Source organism: Microtus ochrogaster, chromosome 21 (genome assembly GCF_000317375.1).
Source record: "Microtus ochrogaster isolate Prairie Vole_2 chromosome 21, MicOch1.0, whole genome shotgun sequence".
Classification (NCBI taxonomy): domain Eukaryota; kingdom Metazoa; phylum Chordata; class Mammalia; order Rodentia; family Cricetidae; genus Microtus; species Microtus ochrogaster.
In genome coordinates, this window is record NC_022022.1 from 45,223,372 (window position 1) to 45,242,624 (window position 19,253).

At 44.1% G+C, this 19,253-nt stretch overlaps 1 protein-coding gene across 1 annotated transcript in view; it reads left to right on the plus strand.

The window, feature by feature from the left end:
* LOC101993063 (serine/threonine-protein kinase TNNI3K) overlaps positions 1 to 19,253 on the plus strand; it is a 218,983-nt gene that overhangs the window by 180,536 nt on the left and 19,194 nt on the right. The window contains exon 23 of the mRNA XM_005357460.2: positions 2,703 to 2,872. Within this exon, the coding sequence (XP_005357517.1) occupies positions 2,703 to 2,872 (170 nt within the window). The remainder of the gene's footprint in view (positions 1 to 2,702; positions 2,873 to 19,253) is intronic.

Genomic DNA, 19,253 nt, shown 5'->3' on the forward strand with positions numbered 1-19,253 from the left:
ACTATAACAAACACATCGAAAAGTAAATATCTAATCATTTTTTTTCTACAAATTTGTATACAAGTGATGAGCCAGATAGAACACTGTGCCATTGTCCACTTGTTCAGAAAGGAAGGAAACACTACCTCAAACAGTACACAAATCTGCTGGACGGCATAGTCATAGCAGGACATAGAGTAATGGATGCTAATGACAACATTTCTTCAATATCAAGGAGCTGTTTGTTTTAATTTTCTGTATAATTGCCTTAATTTGCTATACCTGATCATGAGATAGCATTTAAAAATAGGCAAAAAAGAGCTAAAACAAGAGCACCCATTCAAAAATAATATGTTCAAAATGCACAGGAGGAGGGAAGGACTTTACACAGATTTGTAGCTCGTGTGCATGAAAAGGGCAGAAGCCACGACACACATCCTGAGCCTGCACAACAAGAACCTTCCACAAGAAACATTTCCTCCTTAAAATAAATCTTAGCTCAGAGTCCCTAGAACCTGCTCTATTGGGAAATACTTCCAGGATGACGGGCACCAGTCATTCTGTCTCATTTTTCACAAAATATCCCAGAGAGGAAGCCTTTCATTGAGAGGGAGGCGTCCTTCCGACACACAGAAAGTTATGGCTACGTGGAGAGTAGCTGTCTAGGTTGCAGGGCTGCTTACTGACAAAAGCATCCTCTGGAGGACTCTGCTATTATAAGACATCTTCGGAGACTGAGCTCCGAGTACCTCTTATGTGAATGTGAAGTTCAACCAGACAAGGTAGCTGCTAGCCTAGGACTGTAGGTCATTAGATGGCGATAGGAATTACCTCTCGTGATGATTCATCTTATGTCAACATGGCACATGAACTAGAGTTATCAGAAAGGAACTTAAATGGAGAAAACTGCCTCTGTAAGATTCAAGATATTTTCTTAAATAGTGACTGATGTGCGGGGGCAGCCCACTGTGGATGGTTCCATCACTAGGCTTTTGTCCTAGGCTCTATAAGAAAGCAGGCCAAGAAAGCCAAGAGTAGTAAGCCTCCATGACCTCTGCATCAACTCCTGCCTCCAGGTTTCTGCCCTGTTTGAGTTCCTGGCCTGACTTCCTTCAATGATGAACACCAAAATAAACCCTTTCTTCCCTGACTTTCTTAGTGATCTTCATGTTTCCTTGCGGAAATAGAAACCCTTAAGTAAGATACCTCAAAACAGAGACAATGAAAACATCTAGAAAACAAGCTTGGTCAGCCCCACTGATCAGGACGTCGGGAACACTCTTCTCTAGGAGAAAGATAAAACATTTGTATGCAGAGAGTTCACCGGACAGGTAACATTAATTAATGATCCAGGCTTGTGGGATCCCATAGGGTTCTGTCCTCCCTCTGTTCAATACTTCTGTCAAGCTGACACCAGGGTTGAGGGGTACCTGCTGGCAACATTGGCAAATGTGACAATGTTGAGAGAGCTAGAAAACATTTGAAGGCAAGAATCTAGAATATCTTGGAAAAGGAAATAATAGCACATGTCTAACAAGAATAAATTTGAAAGGGATAACATACTGTTCTTCTCAGAGCCATAGAAACAATAGTCAAAGGGGAACCTGGGGACATGGCCTCAAGATCACTGTGTTAGTGCTGTGATAAGCTCAGAGGAGCTGCAGCATGAGGAGGCTCTCTTGTTGCCGAACAAAAGATCTGACTATCTCCCCTCTGTGATGAGCAAACAAAAGAGGACCCAATTGAACTCTCAGCCTTTAAAGAATAATGAAAGCTGCCACTTGCATTGTCGTGGAGAGCAATCAGTATGGCAAAGAAGTGGAAATTGTATATTATGAAGAGCATTTGGAGGAACCAAGGAGTTTTGCCTGAAGGTTGAGAAAATCACCATGAGCCCGAGGGCTATTATCAAACATCTAAAGGACCATCAGTTAGCAATGAGATTGGCTTTGTTCTTTTGGGGGAAACCATTCACCAGATATCAAACCATGTTCCATCTAACAAAATGTGTAGAATCTAAAGTCACTTGGGAAATGGATGTCTGGGTGTGTCTCTGGGCAATTGCCTTGATTACCTTAATTATGTTAATTAGCATGGGGAGACCCATTTTAATTGTGGATGGAGCCATTCCCCAGACTGAGATCCTGGAAGTTGTAAAGTAGAGCAAGTGAGCTGAGCAGAATGTGTTATCACTGCTTCCTGACTATGGATGCAAACTCACAGCTGCTTCAAGTGCATGCTGCCTGAATTCCTACCGAGATAGGCTGGGTTTCGAACTGTGAACTAAAACAAAACCCCTCTCCCATAAGATGTTCTAGTCCGAGCTGTCTTATCAGAGCCACAGGGAAGGACACTAGTGTGTAAACCATGTTGCTTCACGGGGAGCGATTTAGCTACAGCTGGAAGGAGGTTCTGCTGGTGGTTCCTATTATCACAGTGAAGAAGGTGGCAAACCTTTCAATCATCACGTAATAATCATCTAAGAAACATTTTGTAAATTCATTTTTGGGCTTACTGTGCTTTGAGGAAGTTAGGAATAAGGATAAGGCCAGCTATCAAAATAGAAATGGGTCGAAAAGTAGATGATCAATGTGAGCAGATCTTAGCAGCAGAGATCGAAGGGGAAAGCTAGAAGCAGTGTAGAAGAGCCCTGAGCTCTAATGCCCCAGTACAGGTGCCTGCTGGACTTAGTAAACAAGGACTTCCATGCCTTCTCCATCCAGCTCATGTCTCCTGCCTCAAGTAACAGCAGTGGTTCCCTGTCGCCTTCCTCTTCCTCTGATTGCCTGGTGAGCAGGGGAGGGCCTGGCCGGAGCCACGTGGCAGCTTTACGGAGCCGTTTTGAGTTGGAATATGCCCTTAATGCAAGGTCCTATACTGCCTGGTCCCAAAGGTAAGTGATGTTGTCACCAAGGATCTTACTGTGAACCCAGATTTCAATTCCTGATCGAGAAAGTCACCTGGACGATGGCTATCTAGAGGAGCCTGAACAGCACTCGGGAAAACAATGAAGGAGAGTTTTGATTTCGATTTCCTTACATTGTGAAAAAAAAATGTAAACTTTCACCCTTCTTTAGTTTAGGTTCTTCTATAGGTTATCAGTAATAGCAGTGAGATCTAGCATCAAGAGAGATTGTTGTAAAATGATGATATATTCTAAATCATTGAATTGTTCAGGGGTGGTCTTGTGGAATTCAAGAAAGGATTTCTTTGTATGAACCTGGAAACAGTCTTGTTTGTGGAGCATCAGACATTCAGAGTTGTAAGCATTTCCACAGCTCAGCAGCTCCACTCCTGGAATACACCCCCACAAAAGTGGAAAGAGACCTTCAAAGAAACCTTCTACACAAATATTTAGAGCAACCTTGTTCACAAGAGTTTGTCCATCAAAGGATGGAGAGACAACATGTTGGGAGGCCCCATGTGGTAGAGCATTATTCAGCCATAAAAAGAAATACAATATGGATAAACCTTGAAAACTTATCTACAGAGTCCCTGTTTGGTATGGCCTCACTAATATGAGGATCGGAATGGAATAAAAATGGCTTCAATAACTCAATAACTGGGTATATTTCCTTATAGACGCAAGATTGGGCTCTGGTCCTCTCTGTGTTGGAGAACTTTCCTATAAAAAGCATCAATTCTCCTAATTCCAGACCCCACCCTCAGATCTAATTCATCTTAATTACCACCCCAGAGACCCTGTTTTCAGTGCAGCCATGTGAGATGTTGGAGCTTCAGCCTCTAAATTTGAGGAGAGAACGATCTATTAAATGCCAACAGCAGCACAGGACGGGAAACACACACGGGGTGTGGTGAACTGGGTGGAAGAACTTGGCTTCTCCATCCAGGAAGAATCTAAGGTCTCATCAGTGCATAGCCTGGTCTGGTTCTCTGCGCAGCTCCCTCGCACAGACTCCACAGCTTCTTTGCCACTGTCTGCCCCTCTCTGGTGGGGTAGGACTCTATTTTAGCTTCTTTTCCCTCCCTGAACATTTGCAGCATTGGTGAACTGAAGGATAGTTTATTGATCGTCCCACCCCCAGCAAGCCACATGAATTGTTTGAGATCCGTAATATAAATGTCCTAGTGAAGCATTCAATGAAAATATACAACGAGACAAGAGAAGAATCATGTATTTTTTTTATGCATTACTACATCCAACTATCTTGCAGTTTGATTGACATAAGGCCATTATGTAACAAATATTTGTATAGCAGATAAAGAATGGAAATGGGGTAAATTGACTCAACACGTGGTGATCATTATGAATGCAGAGTGGAATCGGGGAACGGGCTCTGTCTCTTCACTTCCTGTGTAAACATCTGCCATCACAAAACACCTGTGAAGTGCCGGACACTGTTTTAAATACTTTGACAATCATGTAATTAAGTTTTAAGTGGCAGGCCTTTCAGTTTTTGTAGATGAATAAACCGGGGCTCAGAAAGTATAAGCAACTCTCCTGAGTGAATGGGAAACAAGGGGCGGCTGAGCTGGATTCCCACAAGAGCCTTTGCCGTGCTTTTGAAATTCCCCTGGCAAGGGAGGCAGTGGGTTTCAGAAACTTGTTATGTTTTGCCAATGCTTGTGTTTTCTGGACTTCTCCCAGTTTGTTCTGGAAGTTGATCAAGGAATGGATTCAAGGACTCCTTGCAAGTCTGCTTTTCCAGCTTTTTTTTTATGAAGGCAGAGGAAGGGGATGGGCAAGAGTCAGTTCTTAAAGTAAAAGAGCCCAAGGACACAGGAACTGATGGAGTCAGGCCAGCAGGGTCATGGGGTGAGCTGCCTAGAGTGGTTTTCGACTTTGCGTGTTAGAATCGCCTGTGAAACTTGCAAAGGACCAGTGCCTAGGGCCAACTAAAGCTTATCAGGGTGACATCTAGGCTTCAGAAAGCCTTGAAGATTCTGGGTAGCTTTAACAAGAAAAAAAGACTATAAAGCTTAAAGAGAGAAGCATGGTTTTCCTTGTGGGTCTCTGTGGGAAGGAGATGCACACATAGAAGAGGACACCTTTCCAGCATCACAGAGAACCACACCAGGCTTGCACTGAACCCTTTGTCTTGGTTATCATCTAAAGGATGATTGAGTCCTTGTGCTATTGAGTCTCAGCCCTGGGCTTCCTAACTAACTCACCCAAGTACACGAGAAACTGTAATTTTGTGTGTGTTTCACTGTGTTCTGAAAAACGTGTACAAGACTTGGCATGTGGTTCCCATTATCGTGCAGACCTGGGTCTCTCAGCAATGCATTTAATCAGTGAATTTGCACACACTTTTAGTCATGATGCCAGTTGCCAAGAGGATGGAATTTGGTAACTGATGGTTTGGTGTGTGTTTTCATTGTTTCTATGCATGCTTGTTTCTAGTTATTGTTACTATCTTTCCCTGTGTAAACTAAACTTCAAGGTGGGAAAGGTGTGCCAGGTATTTCCTTCATAAAAAACAGGAAATCACTAATTCTGACCAAAATCATAGATCGGGTAAAATCTGAGATTAAGGAAGCCATTTTTGAAATTCTGCCTCTTTTAAAGTATTTTGTGTCCAGATATATTTAGAAACCCGACATGTGGCACTTGCTCCTCCCACGGGGTCTGAAATCTCCCATCTTGTGCGCGGATTACATCACGTTAAATTTAGAAGCGACCAAGTGATGAACAACCTTTCAGATGCAAAAACCAATTAGTGTTTGTGTAGGGCTGAGCTCCAAGAATAGAACTGCGACACAATCGGCTGTCCAGGAGAAGACACGGGGGACCCAGATTCCGGTGCTCTGAAATAGACACCCTTGGGGTTAATTTCCAGCAATACAAAAGAGCCCACCCAAGGACACCTCTAAATAGCTTTCCTAGTGTACTCGGAACATACTTCAACTTATACAATGTTCACATAATGTACAAAAGTCTCAGTTCGCACATAACTGCCCTAGTATACCGGAATGGTGCAATTCAATAGGTTCATGAAATGAAAACGTGGGTCAGTTCCTCCACTCTGTGACCTGCCCTTCTCTTTTTGTGACCACTCCACAACCCTCTCACCCTCTGCACCAGCGAGTGATTCCTCAGGTAGAGCTTTGAAGCCATCGGCGATTCTCCATTACCTCCAAGAGTGGGTGGAGCTTCATCCTGGGTGCTCACGTCATTAGCTAACCCATTCTCAGCCTGCATGTATCCCAGTGGCTCTGAGCCACTTTTCTTCTCCCTAGCACTCCACTCTGCAGACATCATATTTATTCTAGTCTTAATGGCTAAAGGCACTACTGGCTGGAGACAAAATTTTGGAATCTGGGGTAATCCTACAAACTTCAAAGTGACCCTTCACAAAAGTTCCTGAAAAAATGTTGGAGGGGACTGCTTGTTTGTCCCAGCCATCTAGAACCAAAATAATCTCACAGAAACTGTATTAATTAAATCACTGTTTGGCCCATTAGCTCTATTTAACCAATTTCTATTAATCTGTGCATCACTGCAAGGTCATTCCCTACCAGCAAAGTTTCGGCACGTCTGTCTCCAATGGCTCCATGGCTTCTGTCTGACTCCACCCTTCTTTCTCCCAGCATTCAGTTTGGTTTTCACCAACTTCTCAAACAGAACCACCACTGTGGACCTAATGTTCAAATATGTGAGCCTATTGTGGGGGGAGGTGGGGCTTTAGCATTCAGTCAGCAAAACCCTTCTATCAGGACAATAATTGCCACTTAGGTAACATGAGAGGGGAAACTGGCATATTCACACCATGGGTCTTTTCTAAAATAAACTTCCTTGCACTGAAGTGGCTAAAAAACTATTTTGGTGAAGAGGCAAGAAGAAGAGTCTGGAAGCACGAGAGCATGATTGATTATAGATCGGTCACTCTCTTCCACACTCCCCCTTTTCAGGTAAGAATAGACATCCCTTTCCCATACGACCTAGGCACCTATTGTATTTTACATTAATGGTCTTCATTTACATAGGCCTAGTTTAAGCTTCTTCTGTTCCTTTGAGCTAAGTTTCTATCCCTGTGCCAAAGCCAATGGTCTTAATAATAAAGAGCCGGAGGCCCTTGTAGGAATCTTTCTACCTGTAAGATATGGGATTTCCCTCTGGATGCTGTAAATATGTTTGCTTACCATTGGTTAATAAGGAAGCGGGTTTGGCAGAATAAAGCAAAGTGGGAAACCCAAGCAGAGGTAGAGGAGGAAAGAAGGCAGATTCAAGGAGATACTAGGTAGCTGCTGGAGGACAAAGATGCTGGAAACTTACCCGTAAGCCACAACCTCATGTGAATCATAGATCAATAAAAAATGGGTTGATTTAAGACATGAGAGAGAGCTAGGAATGTGCCTAAACTGTGGGCCAAAGTGTTGTAATTACTATAAGCCACTGTGTGTTTCTTTGGGATTGAATGGCTGTGGGACTGAGCTTCTGTTTATAGACCCATTCCTTCTTTGTCGCCCATCTTTGCTTTTGCTGTCACTATTCCATATTTACCAGAGATATAATATTAATTATGTGCTTGCACATGGGGCAGGGGGTAGGGGTTGTACACTGAGTGTTGTTGCCTGTGGTGGCCAGGAGAGCCCATCAGAACCCCTGGAGATGGAGTTACTGGCAGCTGAGAGTTACCCATGTAGCTGTTGGGAACTGACCCTGGGTCCTCTTGGAGAGCACTGTGTGCTCTTACCTGTCAAGTCATCTCTCTGCCAGCTTACCTTCACACTGATGGAGTTATTTTCCAATGTTTTTATGTCATCGTAACTGTTAAAAATCCACACATTGATTTTGTTCTGTGAATCTGTGGTTTCTTTAAACTTAGTCAGATGTATGTTTTATTATTCATGGCTCTGACCTGTCAGATCTATCTTCTCCTCCTGTTTTCCCTCCTCAGATGTGTCATTTAGAGTAACAGAGGTAGATGTATCAATCCGGACATGGGACGATTCTTTCCCCTCTCTCTTTAGAGGTAGATGCTCTGTGGCTGCAGGACTCCGGCACTCAGCAGGTTCCTGTCACTATTAACGTTTCATCTATAAATCTTGTTACCTGCCTTTTGTTTCTGACTTGCCCTTCCTAAGTAACCTTGAAGCTGTTCCTGGTCCCCAATTGTAGTAATAGGAGCGGCGGGCTGCTTCCCGCCACTCCGGCCGCCTCCGGCTAGCTTTACCCGAAAATATTACACGGACACTGTATTCTTTTAATCACTGCTTGGTCCATTCTCTTCTAGGCTAACTCTCGCACCTGGTCTAGCCCATTTCTAATCATCTGTGTGTAGCACCCCAAGGTGCGCTTACCGGGAAGATTCTAGCCTACGTCCATCCTGGGTCGGAGCTTCATCGCGTGTGCCTCAGAGAGCAGAGCTCTCGCCTCTGCCCGCTAGAGTGGAGCATCGTGTCTCTCTGAGGCGTCTGCCCCCAAGAGAGGAGAGCTGTCGAGTCTCTGAGCTCACTTCCTCTTCCTCCCACCTACGTTCTAACCTATCAGGGCAAGCAGCTTCTTTATTTAATCAACCAATGACCTTTCTCCATCACCCAATGTCTCACGGAAGTGGCACTGTGATGGTTTAGTATTATTCCTCTTCCTTGATACTTGCTGACTCCTAGATGCCAAAGTCTGGTAGCTTTTAGAACTTCTGTACGATTCTCAACCATCACAGGTAACATTGTCTCACCACGTCTTTACGCTTTTTGAAAACCCTCATTAGATGTACGTCATGTAGTGTATTTAAAATATGTCTAATTAGAACACATATGTGCACATAGAGTGGATATACACACAGACATATGTGTCAGGAAGGTGTGCAACTACAAATGTCTAAGATGTTTGTGAGTGAATCAAATACGTCTCTGTATGTCTTTGTGGGGAGGCTATAACTTTTGCCCCTCAACTCTCTGCTACACTTTAGGTGATTTTTCACATTTAAATATCATTAATTATCTGAATAGCTCTGTCTGTCTTCTTGCCTGTTTTCAACTCAATTTCTTTCCAACTTCTTTCTATTGTGTTTGTTGCTGTTTAAAATTTTGCCAGGCGGTTTTGAAATGCACTTTCCCTTCTATATATGTTTGCTCTTTTCCCCCTAAAAATATTTATCTTATGCTCTTCAGTTTTTATGTTCTGGCTGCATTGCTATTTTTGTGGATTCTTGGCTTTCCTACCTGCCCTGTTTCTCTTGCCTTTGGACTTCTTAATTCTGTTATGGGCTTATGTTCTTTGGACATTTAAAGCTTATGACTTCTTTCTTCCTCTTGTTTTGAGTGGGCCACCTCACAGACAAACTGATTAACTCTTTTGTCATCTTGAGACACCAGCACCCAGGATCACTGCTTATGATCCAGTTTTCTTGTTTTTTATGTGTGTGATGATGGTGCTTTGGGCTATATTTGTTTTTCCTTCTATGTTCCCTGGAGCCCAGTGAAAAATAGAGCACTCAGGTTCTGCATCTTTTGTGTAGAGTGGATTTTACTTTTCCTAATTTTCTTAACCTTGGTTTTCTCTTGAGGACTTTAGACCTTCTAAAGATTTTAATATTTTTATTCATGTGTATATCATTTTTACTGTATAACATCTATGTGCAGGTTCCCAAAGAAGGGGGCATTGAAATGCTGGACTTAGACTTACAGTAAGCTGTAAGTGTCCCAACCTGTGTGCAGAGAATCTAGCTCAGGTCCTCTGGAAGATTAGTACTTCTGAGCCATCTCTCTAGCCATAGGACTACAGCTCTTTTAAAAGGTGTTTAGCACCTGACCCCCTACTTTGCTTGGGTCAATGTTGTGTCTGTCACACACAAACCAATAAAATTTAGCTTTGAGGCCAATAATTATCAATAAGAACTTCAGATAAAAGTAGCCAGCCATTTGCTTTTCCGGTCTGCGTAGACGGTCTGCATTTTGTGTTCACAAACAGCTCTTCTTTAATGCTGTACTGCATTAGTTAGGACAGTGTCCAGCACAAAATAAGTACTAAATACCTACTATGGAATGGGTAAGTAAGCACAGCTGCCTCCCATAAAGACAATGGTATCTAATTACAATCTTGTGAAGTATTGCTAACAGTCCCGTTCTTCAACGAAAACAAGTTGAGACTCATAATTTTAGAAACTGGATATGAAACTATTAAACAGAGGAAAAATAAGTTCTTGTTGGAACCTGGGCCTGTATGGGAGCTTCTGCTTCTTTTTTTAAAAAATTTATTTATTTATTAAAGATTTCTGTCTCTTCCCCACCACTGCTTCCCATTTCCCCCCAATCAAGTCCCCCTCCCTCATCAGCCCAAAGAGTGATCAGGGTTCCCTGCCCTGTGGCAAGTCCAAGGACCACCCACCTCCATCCAAGTCTAGTAAGGTGAGCATCCAAACTGCCTAGGCTCCCGCAAAGCCAGTATGTGCAGTAGGATCAAAAACCCATTGCCATTGTTCTTGAGTTCTCAGTAGTCCTCATTGTCCGCTATGTTCAGCGAGTCTGGTTTTATCCCAGGCTTTTTCAGACTCAGGCCAGCTGGCCTTGGTGAGTTCCTTATAGAACATCCCCACTGTCTCAGTGTGTGGGTGCACCCCTCGTGGTCCTGAGTTCCTTGTTCGTGCTCTCTCTCCTTCTATTCCTGATTTGGACCTTGAGATTTCTGTCTGGTGCTCCAATGTGGGTCTCTGTCTCTGTCTCCTTTCATCGCCTGATGAAGGTTAATATTCTGGAGGATGCCTATATGTTTTTCTTTGGGTTCTCCTTATTTAGCTTCTTTAGGATCAGTGGCTCAATGTCCTTTGTTTATGGCTAGAAACCAAATATGAGTGAGTACATCCCATGTTCCTCTTTTCGGGTCTGGCTTACCTCACTCAGGATAGTGTTTTCTATTTCCATCCATTTGCATGCAAAATTCACAAAGTCCTTGTTTTTTACTGCTGAGTAGTACTCTAATATGTATATATTCCATACTTTCTTCATCCATTCTTCCATTGAAGGGCATCTAGGTTGTTTCCAGGTTCTGGCTATTACAAACAATGCTGCTATGAACATTGTAGAGCATATACTTTTTTTGTATGATAGGGCCTCTCTTGGGTATATTCCCAAGAGTGGTTTTGCTGGGTCCAGGGGTAGGTTGATCCCGAGTTTCCTGAGAAACCGCCACACTGCTTTCCAAAGTGGTTGGACAAGTTTGCATTCCCACCAGCAATGGATGAGTGTACCCCTTTCTCCACAACCTCTCCAGCAAAGGCTATCATTGGTGTTTTTTTATTTTAGCCATTCTGACAGGTGTAAGATGGTATCTTAAAGTTGTCTTGATTTGCATTTCCCTGATCGCTAAGGAGGTTGAGCATGACCTTAAGTGTCTATTGGCCATTTGAACTTCTTCTGTTCTGGGTTGATTAGCCTTTTCCAGTCTAGTTTCTTGAGTTTTTTTATATATTTTGGAGATCAGACCTTTGTCAGTTGCGGGGTTGGTGAAGATATTCTCCCAGTCAGTGGGTTGCCTTTGTGTCTTAGTGACAGTGTCCTTTGCTTTACAGAAGCTTCTCAGTCTCAGGAGGTCCCATTTATTCAATGAGGCCCTTAATGTCTGTGCTGCTGGGGTTATACGTAGGAAGTGGTCTTCTGTGCCCATGTGTTGTAGAGTACTTCCCACTTTCTCTTCTATCAGGTTCAGTGTGTTCGGACTGATATTGAGGTCTTTAATCCATTTGGACTTGAGTTTTGTGCATGGTGATAGATATGGATCTATTTTCATTCTTCTACAGCTTGACATCCAGTTTTGCCAGCACGATTTGTTGAAGATGCTCTCTTTTTTCCATTGTATGCTTTTAGCTCCTTTATCGAAAATCAGGTGTTCATAGGTTTGTGGGTTAATGTCAGGGTCTTCTATTCGATTCCATTGGTCGACTTCTCTGTTTCTGCTTCTTTTAAGACTAAAGTTAGCCAAAAGGCTCAAACTGCTTTTAAGAAGCAGAGGAGCCAACACATAAGATCCTCCAGTCTGCGAGGAGCTGTCCGCGGTGCTGAACGGGCTACCACTGAAGAGTCGGCCAGATGCAAGGGAACCTTGGGCACTGAGTCCACACTTTTGCTCACAGAGAAGTTAGCTCCTTGCTGACTAACTCTGACATTGGCCGTATTAATTCATTTTACCACCTAGGGACACATTGTAATTAGCTGCCTGTCGACGCAACGGGATCAAAACTCCACCCACTCAGCCCTGCTTACCAGTGCTCACGCTGTCCCTCCATTGTCCTCATCTCTCTCTCTCCAAATCAGCCTCACATGGAAAAGCAGCAAGAGGTTCTGCCTTCTAGGAATCTGACAACCAAAAGGGCACATATGGGCTAATTTAGAAGATAACACTACTGTAACGCAATTTCTCTGTTGAGTTGAGGTTTTGTCACACAGGCCTCTTCTCGCACTAATAATGTGTGCTGTTCCAACAACCCCTCTACAGCACTCGCATTCTCTGGAAGAAACAGCAACAATCTTTAGGCTGAATCTTACTGCCCTTCTGGTAAGGCTTTCCCTCTTGGAAATGGAGACACTGCACTTTCTCGTTCATAGACACAGTGGGGTCCAGGACCTAGCACTGTGGCTGCACATGAATCACATGGAGATTGACAACTCTGTGAGAACAAGAAGACAGTGCCATTGACTTTCAAAAATGGTCATTATCTTGCTCCAAGATGGCTGAGTGAAAGCACAGCTAATGAGCTTTTTCATGGAAGCTCGATGCTTATTTAAGCATCTCATTATTGCCTTTGCCGTCCTTCAGCCAGCGCCACAATGCCAAGAGGAAGCACTATCTGGACACGTGCCTCTGTGAAGCTCCCGCTTCCCTATTATATAAATGAGGGGAGTAAGATGTCACACGCCTAAATCTAGGGGCATGGCAATTTTTCCCCTGGATATTTGTCATCTCTGGAGTATATAATTTTTATGACACTCACTTGCTCAGGGTCAGTCACTCAGCTCGTTAAGGGTCTGAAGTAGCAAAAATACAAATGGCAAAGAGAAGTCAGAATCTAAGCAGGTGCCAGCATGTCTGTCAGCTGCTCCTTTTATCTTTTTAAGTTCAAATATTTTTCAGTTGTCCATGAATTTTTCTAATTAATGAAAGTAGCAATGCTTCTGGTTTCATGGAGTGTGGGGCTGAGCAGGAATCCTGTAGCCATGCGGGCTGCTGTGTAGGTTTGAGAGCCTCCTTGTCATGAGCCTGACGTCAGATAAAGTGCAAGGGAGAAGAGAGTTGGCCAGTAACGTGGGGATCTGACTTTCTATCCTCAGAACCCACATAAAAGCCAGAAGCCAAGTGTTTATCTGTTAGCACTATGCTCTTAGGAAGACAGTAGGTAGAGACAGGAGAGTTGTTTTCCTAAGTGTGCAGGCAAGCAGTCCCACTATATGCCAGTGCCAGCTGCAAACAATAAAGGATGCTGTCTCAGAGTGTGAATGAGGACTCAAATTTGAGGTTGTCCTCTGACCCCCACACATGCGCCAAGGTCATGCACAGGGGCACACAAACACAAAAGGACACACCCACTCATAAGCACAAGCGTAAAACAAAAATTAAAGCAGATGTTAAAAGTATTTCCATCAAGGTCCACAAATCCAGAAAATTCCTCTGTATTGTAAAAGTCACTTAATATTTTCATAAATACTCTTCGTTTGGCGCAGCCCTGGGTGTCCTGTCTACAAAGTACCACAGTGACATTTGCCAATGATTCCCCACTGAAATAAAGACCCCACAGAGCCAGCTGCTGCCCTCAGCCCTCAGTGTTTCTGCTTTGCTGCAGGGAGACTGGGCTCCTGCATGCTAACCCTCTGCGGGGCACCTTAGTCTCCTTTGTGAAGCGGCTTGCTCACTAGTGCCATCTGGCCGTCACTTGGGGCACTGCAGGGAATGTGGCTGAGAGAGATTGGAGACTTCCCACCTAAAAACCCGCACACAGCTCAAAGCTAAGGAGTGTGTAAAAAAATGTCAATCCCGTCCCTGACTTTTAAAAACCACCCTTAGATTGGAACAACCTTTCCCCGTGAAAAATGTCAAAGAAAGAATATCAAACAAAATATCCTGTTCAGAAGAAGTGCCGGGAGAATGGGAGATTAATAAAAGGGAAGATGGGAGAAAGCCCCAGCGTTCGTAAAATTGGCACCTCTTAAAAAGAAAGCTTTAAGGACCAGGATTTATTGCCGCACATAAAAGATTTGCATGAAAAGAGCTAGAAAGTGGCATATTTAGGTTACAACAGCTCACTTGAGAAAGAGCAGCCATGCCTCCTCGGCTGGGCTGTTCTGCTATTGCCGTTTCAATTCCCGCTCTTTCCTGTCCCAGGGCAAGCTTGTTAGCAGCCTGAAAGGGCCTCCCTGGTAACCTGAAGGGCCCATTTCTCGTGATGCGCTTTGTAATACTAATTAACTAATTCCCAGGCACATGAAGGGAACCTGTGAAGATTCGCCAGAGGCAAACTGCTAAGTAAATGGTGACAGACTTCTCCATTTCCAATTAGATGGAATGACATATTGTGACGGCAACAAGTGGACCCACTTTCTAAGGGCAAGCGTCCTGTGAGGGCTTCATTCCCGCAAATGAAGAGGAATCCCGGCTACGGGTCCGCCCGCGTGCACATCAGAGCAGGATTCTGCCTTTGCTTCTGCTTGTGTGCCACCGTTGTAAGATTTAATCCAAAATGCCGTTTTCTGAGACTGCTTCTGTTCTCCTGAAATGTCTGACAGGGCACGGCACGAGGACCAGAGGGAGCAGCCGGCCTCATTAAACCGATACAGGTGGCGCTGCGCTCTGCGCCTCAGCCCCGAAGCCAGTCGGCCCCGCCCTGCAGCACCGGCTCCACTGTTTGTGTTGCAGATCTCTTGCTCACATGGCAACTGTTGCTATGTTTGCGGTAATAAGTGGGTGATGCTGGTGTCTCGGTAATGACTGCGATACAAGAGCCATGATTTCCAAATGGATTTTTGAAGTTGCTCGCACAATGGCACCGCACAAGAGCGACAGCCTTAATTTCCCATAGATTCTCTTTCTTTCCACCTTTCCTGTCTTCCATACAGACTGAGCCTAACCCCTGTAGAACAGCAACAGTGACAATCTTCTTCCTTTGCCTTGCTTGTATTTTAAAAAGATGTTTGTTATTTCAAAAGGCATTGTTTCTTATTATCTCTTTATAATGGGATCTTGTTTTTTGGTTGTTTTTTTTTTCTACTTAAATAACGGCAATTAACAGTAACGGCAATTAACGCTATCAGAAAACGTGGACCCAGGAAGGAAACAGTTTCTGTATTAGCTACGGGAGAAGGGATGGCATCTGCTGTTTATCTCTGTGACGTTAGCTGGATGCCTGTATTAACAAGCAGATGTGGGAAGGGTCTCAATCGCAAATAAGTCTGAAAAATTCATGAGTAGACATTTTCCATGCCGGATATTCTTTTCCAAAAATGCAGTGAACAAATGAACTCTGCTTTGCTTCCTGATCATAATCAATTGCTTACTTCCTAGGGAGTGTTCTAACCGCTCCTTTCAGTAGAGGTGGGTGTTGCCCCAGCTCTGGGAGAGATAAGGACTGAATAGCTACGCTATGCCCACAGATGGTAATCTCAAACTGGCCAGACCATGGAAGGAGAAGATTTATTGTCTGATTTGATCACTAACTGTGGTTTCAGACACTGTGAATATTTTGTAGGCTAGTTATAACACTGCTAACCACAGTTCTTCCACAAGGTAAGAACCATCGATCAGTACCCCACAAATGAGCAGGCTGAAGGCAGAAAAGATGAGAGATCTGCTGGAGGCTTTACAGCTAGCGAACGGCAGGGCTATGGTTTGAGTCTGAATCAGCTTGACTCCAAAATCTCTGGGCTTTTTGTTCCTTGCTGAGCTGCTGTAGTGGGATACCCGAGGACTGCGCTCATACTGATCCTTCACTTAACCCCTTCCTGTGCAGGGTGCCAGCGCCCGCTTGAGTGCACACTCGGTGCTCACAGTGTAGCCCCCAAGCAGGGGCTACAACACCTGAGGAAATCGGTGGAAAGACAGCCTCAGAGACTTAGCTGGTCCCAGCCAGCACCTTAACAAGTATTAGCCATGTGCATTAAAACTGGAGGTGCACCAGTCCAGTCTCTAATGTATTTAGGATGCACCCCACCTTCCTCTCTCCCTGTAACTCCCTTCCCCCACTCAGCAGTCCCAATTCCAGGTGTACTTGTGTTGGAAACCATCTCTGCCTTCTCAGTACAGGATGTTTCTAGCTGAATTTCCTTCAGCACATCCATGTGACTTGTGTCTGTAAGACCAACTGATACAGCACATGACAGGAGAGAAAACACTGAAGGGCTGTGGCGCACACTTAATTTCTGTGGGGGTACCCACTGAAAGGCAATACAAAGATGGAAAAGATGTCAGATGCTCAACGAGAAGCCACCTAAATATACTGATTTCAAGCAAATGGGTCTCTTCTATCGGATTCCAAAGTCCCCTTTATTATTCATGGGAAAATGGCTCTTTTCCAACTCAGCTAACAGATAGCAAAATAAATTAGAGGAATATGAAACAAGTAGAAATGATGTCTGTTGCTGGGTTTCCCCATCACACATTATGGGGTAGAATGTGTGCGGCTAGCAGGTAGCAACCGCCAACTGAGTTTCAGGTTGATGAAAAATTCCTGTTGCTTCTGCATCAGCATGGCTATTTTTCTTTGTAAGGGACGAGTGAGTCTGAGATTAATAAAGGTTTAACAGGTTTACATAATTATTAAGGGCAATTAATAAATTAAGGCATACTTTACATTTTAAAACATGGATAAAAACATATTTGAAACATTACAGCATTCCTTTGAGCCCATTACTGACTAGTAAGCTGGGCTAACACCTTTCTGTTAAAAGGTGTGTGTTTGCATGTACGTACGTGCATATGTGTGCCTGTGTGTATATGTATCTATATGTATGTGTGTGAGTGTGTGTCTGTGTGTGAGTGTGGTGTATGCATGTGTGAGCACCAGAGTGTGCGTGAAGAAGTCAGAGCACAGCTTGTGGTGTTGGTCCTCTCCCTACACCACGTCAGATTAGACTACGTCCGGCTTACGATAAATGTCTTTACCCACTGAGCCATTTCTAAGACACAAGCCAACCCCTTTGTTGCAATTTGTTCAAAGCTAATGAGATCCATTTGTATACATTTAGTTAAATAAATACATAAATAAATAAAAAGACATTGCTACCTCCAGGAAAAAGACAACTGTCTAGAACATTGTCCTACAATTTAAATACAGCTAGAATTGGAAAGTGAATGGATTTTAATCACTTATCACAAATACATGCTGAGTTCCTTCGAAATCCACAGCATTATCTGCCAGACACCCTGGTGTTTGGATAGGCTGGGTTTTTGTAATCTCTTGAAAAATCTACATATATACCTATCATATATCCTCCTTTATTGACTATATTTTCTTCATTGAAATAATTAGATCATCATTATTATTACTTATAGATGAGAAAACACCAACCATACCTGTGTGGTCCCCTATTGTTCTTGCCCCTTCATCTACTTGATTCCATTGCCCTCTGTAAGATTGCTACACTGATACATTAGCGTCGGTGTTTATCATCCTTCCGAGTGCCTGCTAAATGTTATATTCTTCAGCAGACACTGGGAAGACAATGGTACATGGTCCATCATTCCAGCCCTGGAGAGACTCATGGTTTACTGAGGTGTCAGAGAAGCAACATGCTGAAGCAAGGGTATGACCTCATGATGTCCTAGAAAGGGTTAGGGAGAATTAGCAAGAGAGGCAGGAGCATTGGGGCAAAACCGCAGAGAGGAAGCCATGTGAGGGAACTGGAGGGCTATAGAGCTGGTAGAGTAAGGGCAGAAACTGTGTGCGGGGATTGAACATGAGCAGCGGTAGAAACACGAGGAGACCATGCTGCTCTGCATCCCTGGACAAAGGAAAGGAGGAGAGCTGCTGCTTACGCACGGTTTCACTGCATAGATCTCAGTCCACCCAGGCAAGGGACACCTGTGTGAATGTGGCCCAGATACAGCAGGTGGGGGTCATCATTGAAATTGCTCTGTGGCATGACTCAGAGCCCTGGGTCCAGCAGCTGTGTTAGCACTGGCTGTCATAAGTTACCAGTGGATGGGAACAAGGCAATGCAGATGGCATAGCAGTAATTCAAGTAGAGCTGATGTGCACCTTAAACACAGCATTGTCTCCAGAATTGGGCAAGCCAAGTGACTTTTGGTCCATCACCTCTATTGCATTGAGAAAGCCAGCTGTAAATGAATGTCCCTCTTTAAATATCAACGGAAAAGAAATAAAAGGTCCAGCCACCTTTGAAAAAAAAGAAAGAAAGGAAATAACTTATCCAATTTTAACAGCCTATCATTTGCTGATTTTCATAGTGAAATGTGCCTGGTGAATCTAGGACCTACTGAAATCACTGCCCAGCACCTCAGTCATATGGTGCTTCTGCCCTCAAGGCATCTCCACCCAGGCATTCCCATCCTTTAGTGCCAAGGATGGTACCTGTCAGGTGGCACCTTCTCATCCAAGACTCAGTGAACATAGAAACTGGCTCCTGCTGCTCACAGGACAGCCTGTGTACAAAGATCTCCCTACATGTTCTCCAGCAAGGTGTGTGCTCCTTGCAGCATGCCCGGCCCCAGGAGAACTCCCCACTAATATGTTCCTGACTGGGGAGGGGAGAGTGGTAGTGAGTTTCTTGAACTGGCTTCTCTGCCTCTCCTCCAGGTAAATTTCTTATCACAGGAATCCATGATGCATTTTGCCACTGCACTGAAAGCCCCTCATGACACATGAAGCAATCACAGTTGACACGTTAAGGCTGATGCTAGGCTTTTGGACTCTTAACAAATCCTTTATCAAAGAGTTCTGGTGTTGGAATCCACAGAACGCTGTGCTTACTCTGTACGCACTGACAAGCTCCCCTGACAGGCCTGAGATCACAGCAGAGGTGCTGGGAGGAGAAGCTGGTTAATCGCAAATACAAAGGTTTCTGGTTTGCTCACTCAGCCAACACTTGGTGCACAGTTACCCTAAGACTCAGAAATAAACTGAGGCCACATCACTTCTCTCTTTAATCCGGTGAAATAACTATCCTGATCAGAGCGGCTCCTGGAAAAGTGGAGACAGGAGCATTGGCCATTGCTGAAAGTCAAAGGACACTCTTCTCCACGTTCATGCAACAAGACCTTCGTAACCATCCTCCACCCGAGTGAAGAACCATGCTTTCTGTACCCCTCCTCTCCTCTCCTCTCCTCCCCTCCCCTCCCCTCCCCTCTCCTCTCCTCTCCTCTCCTC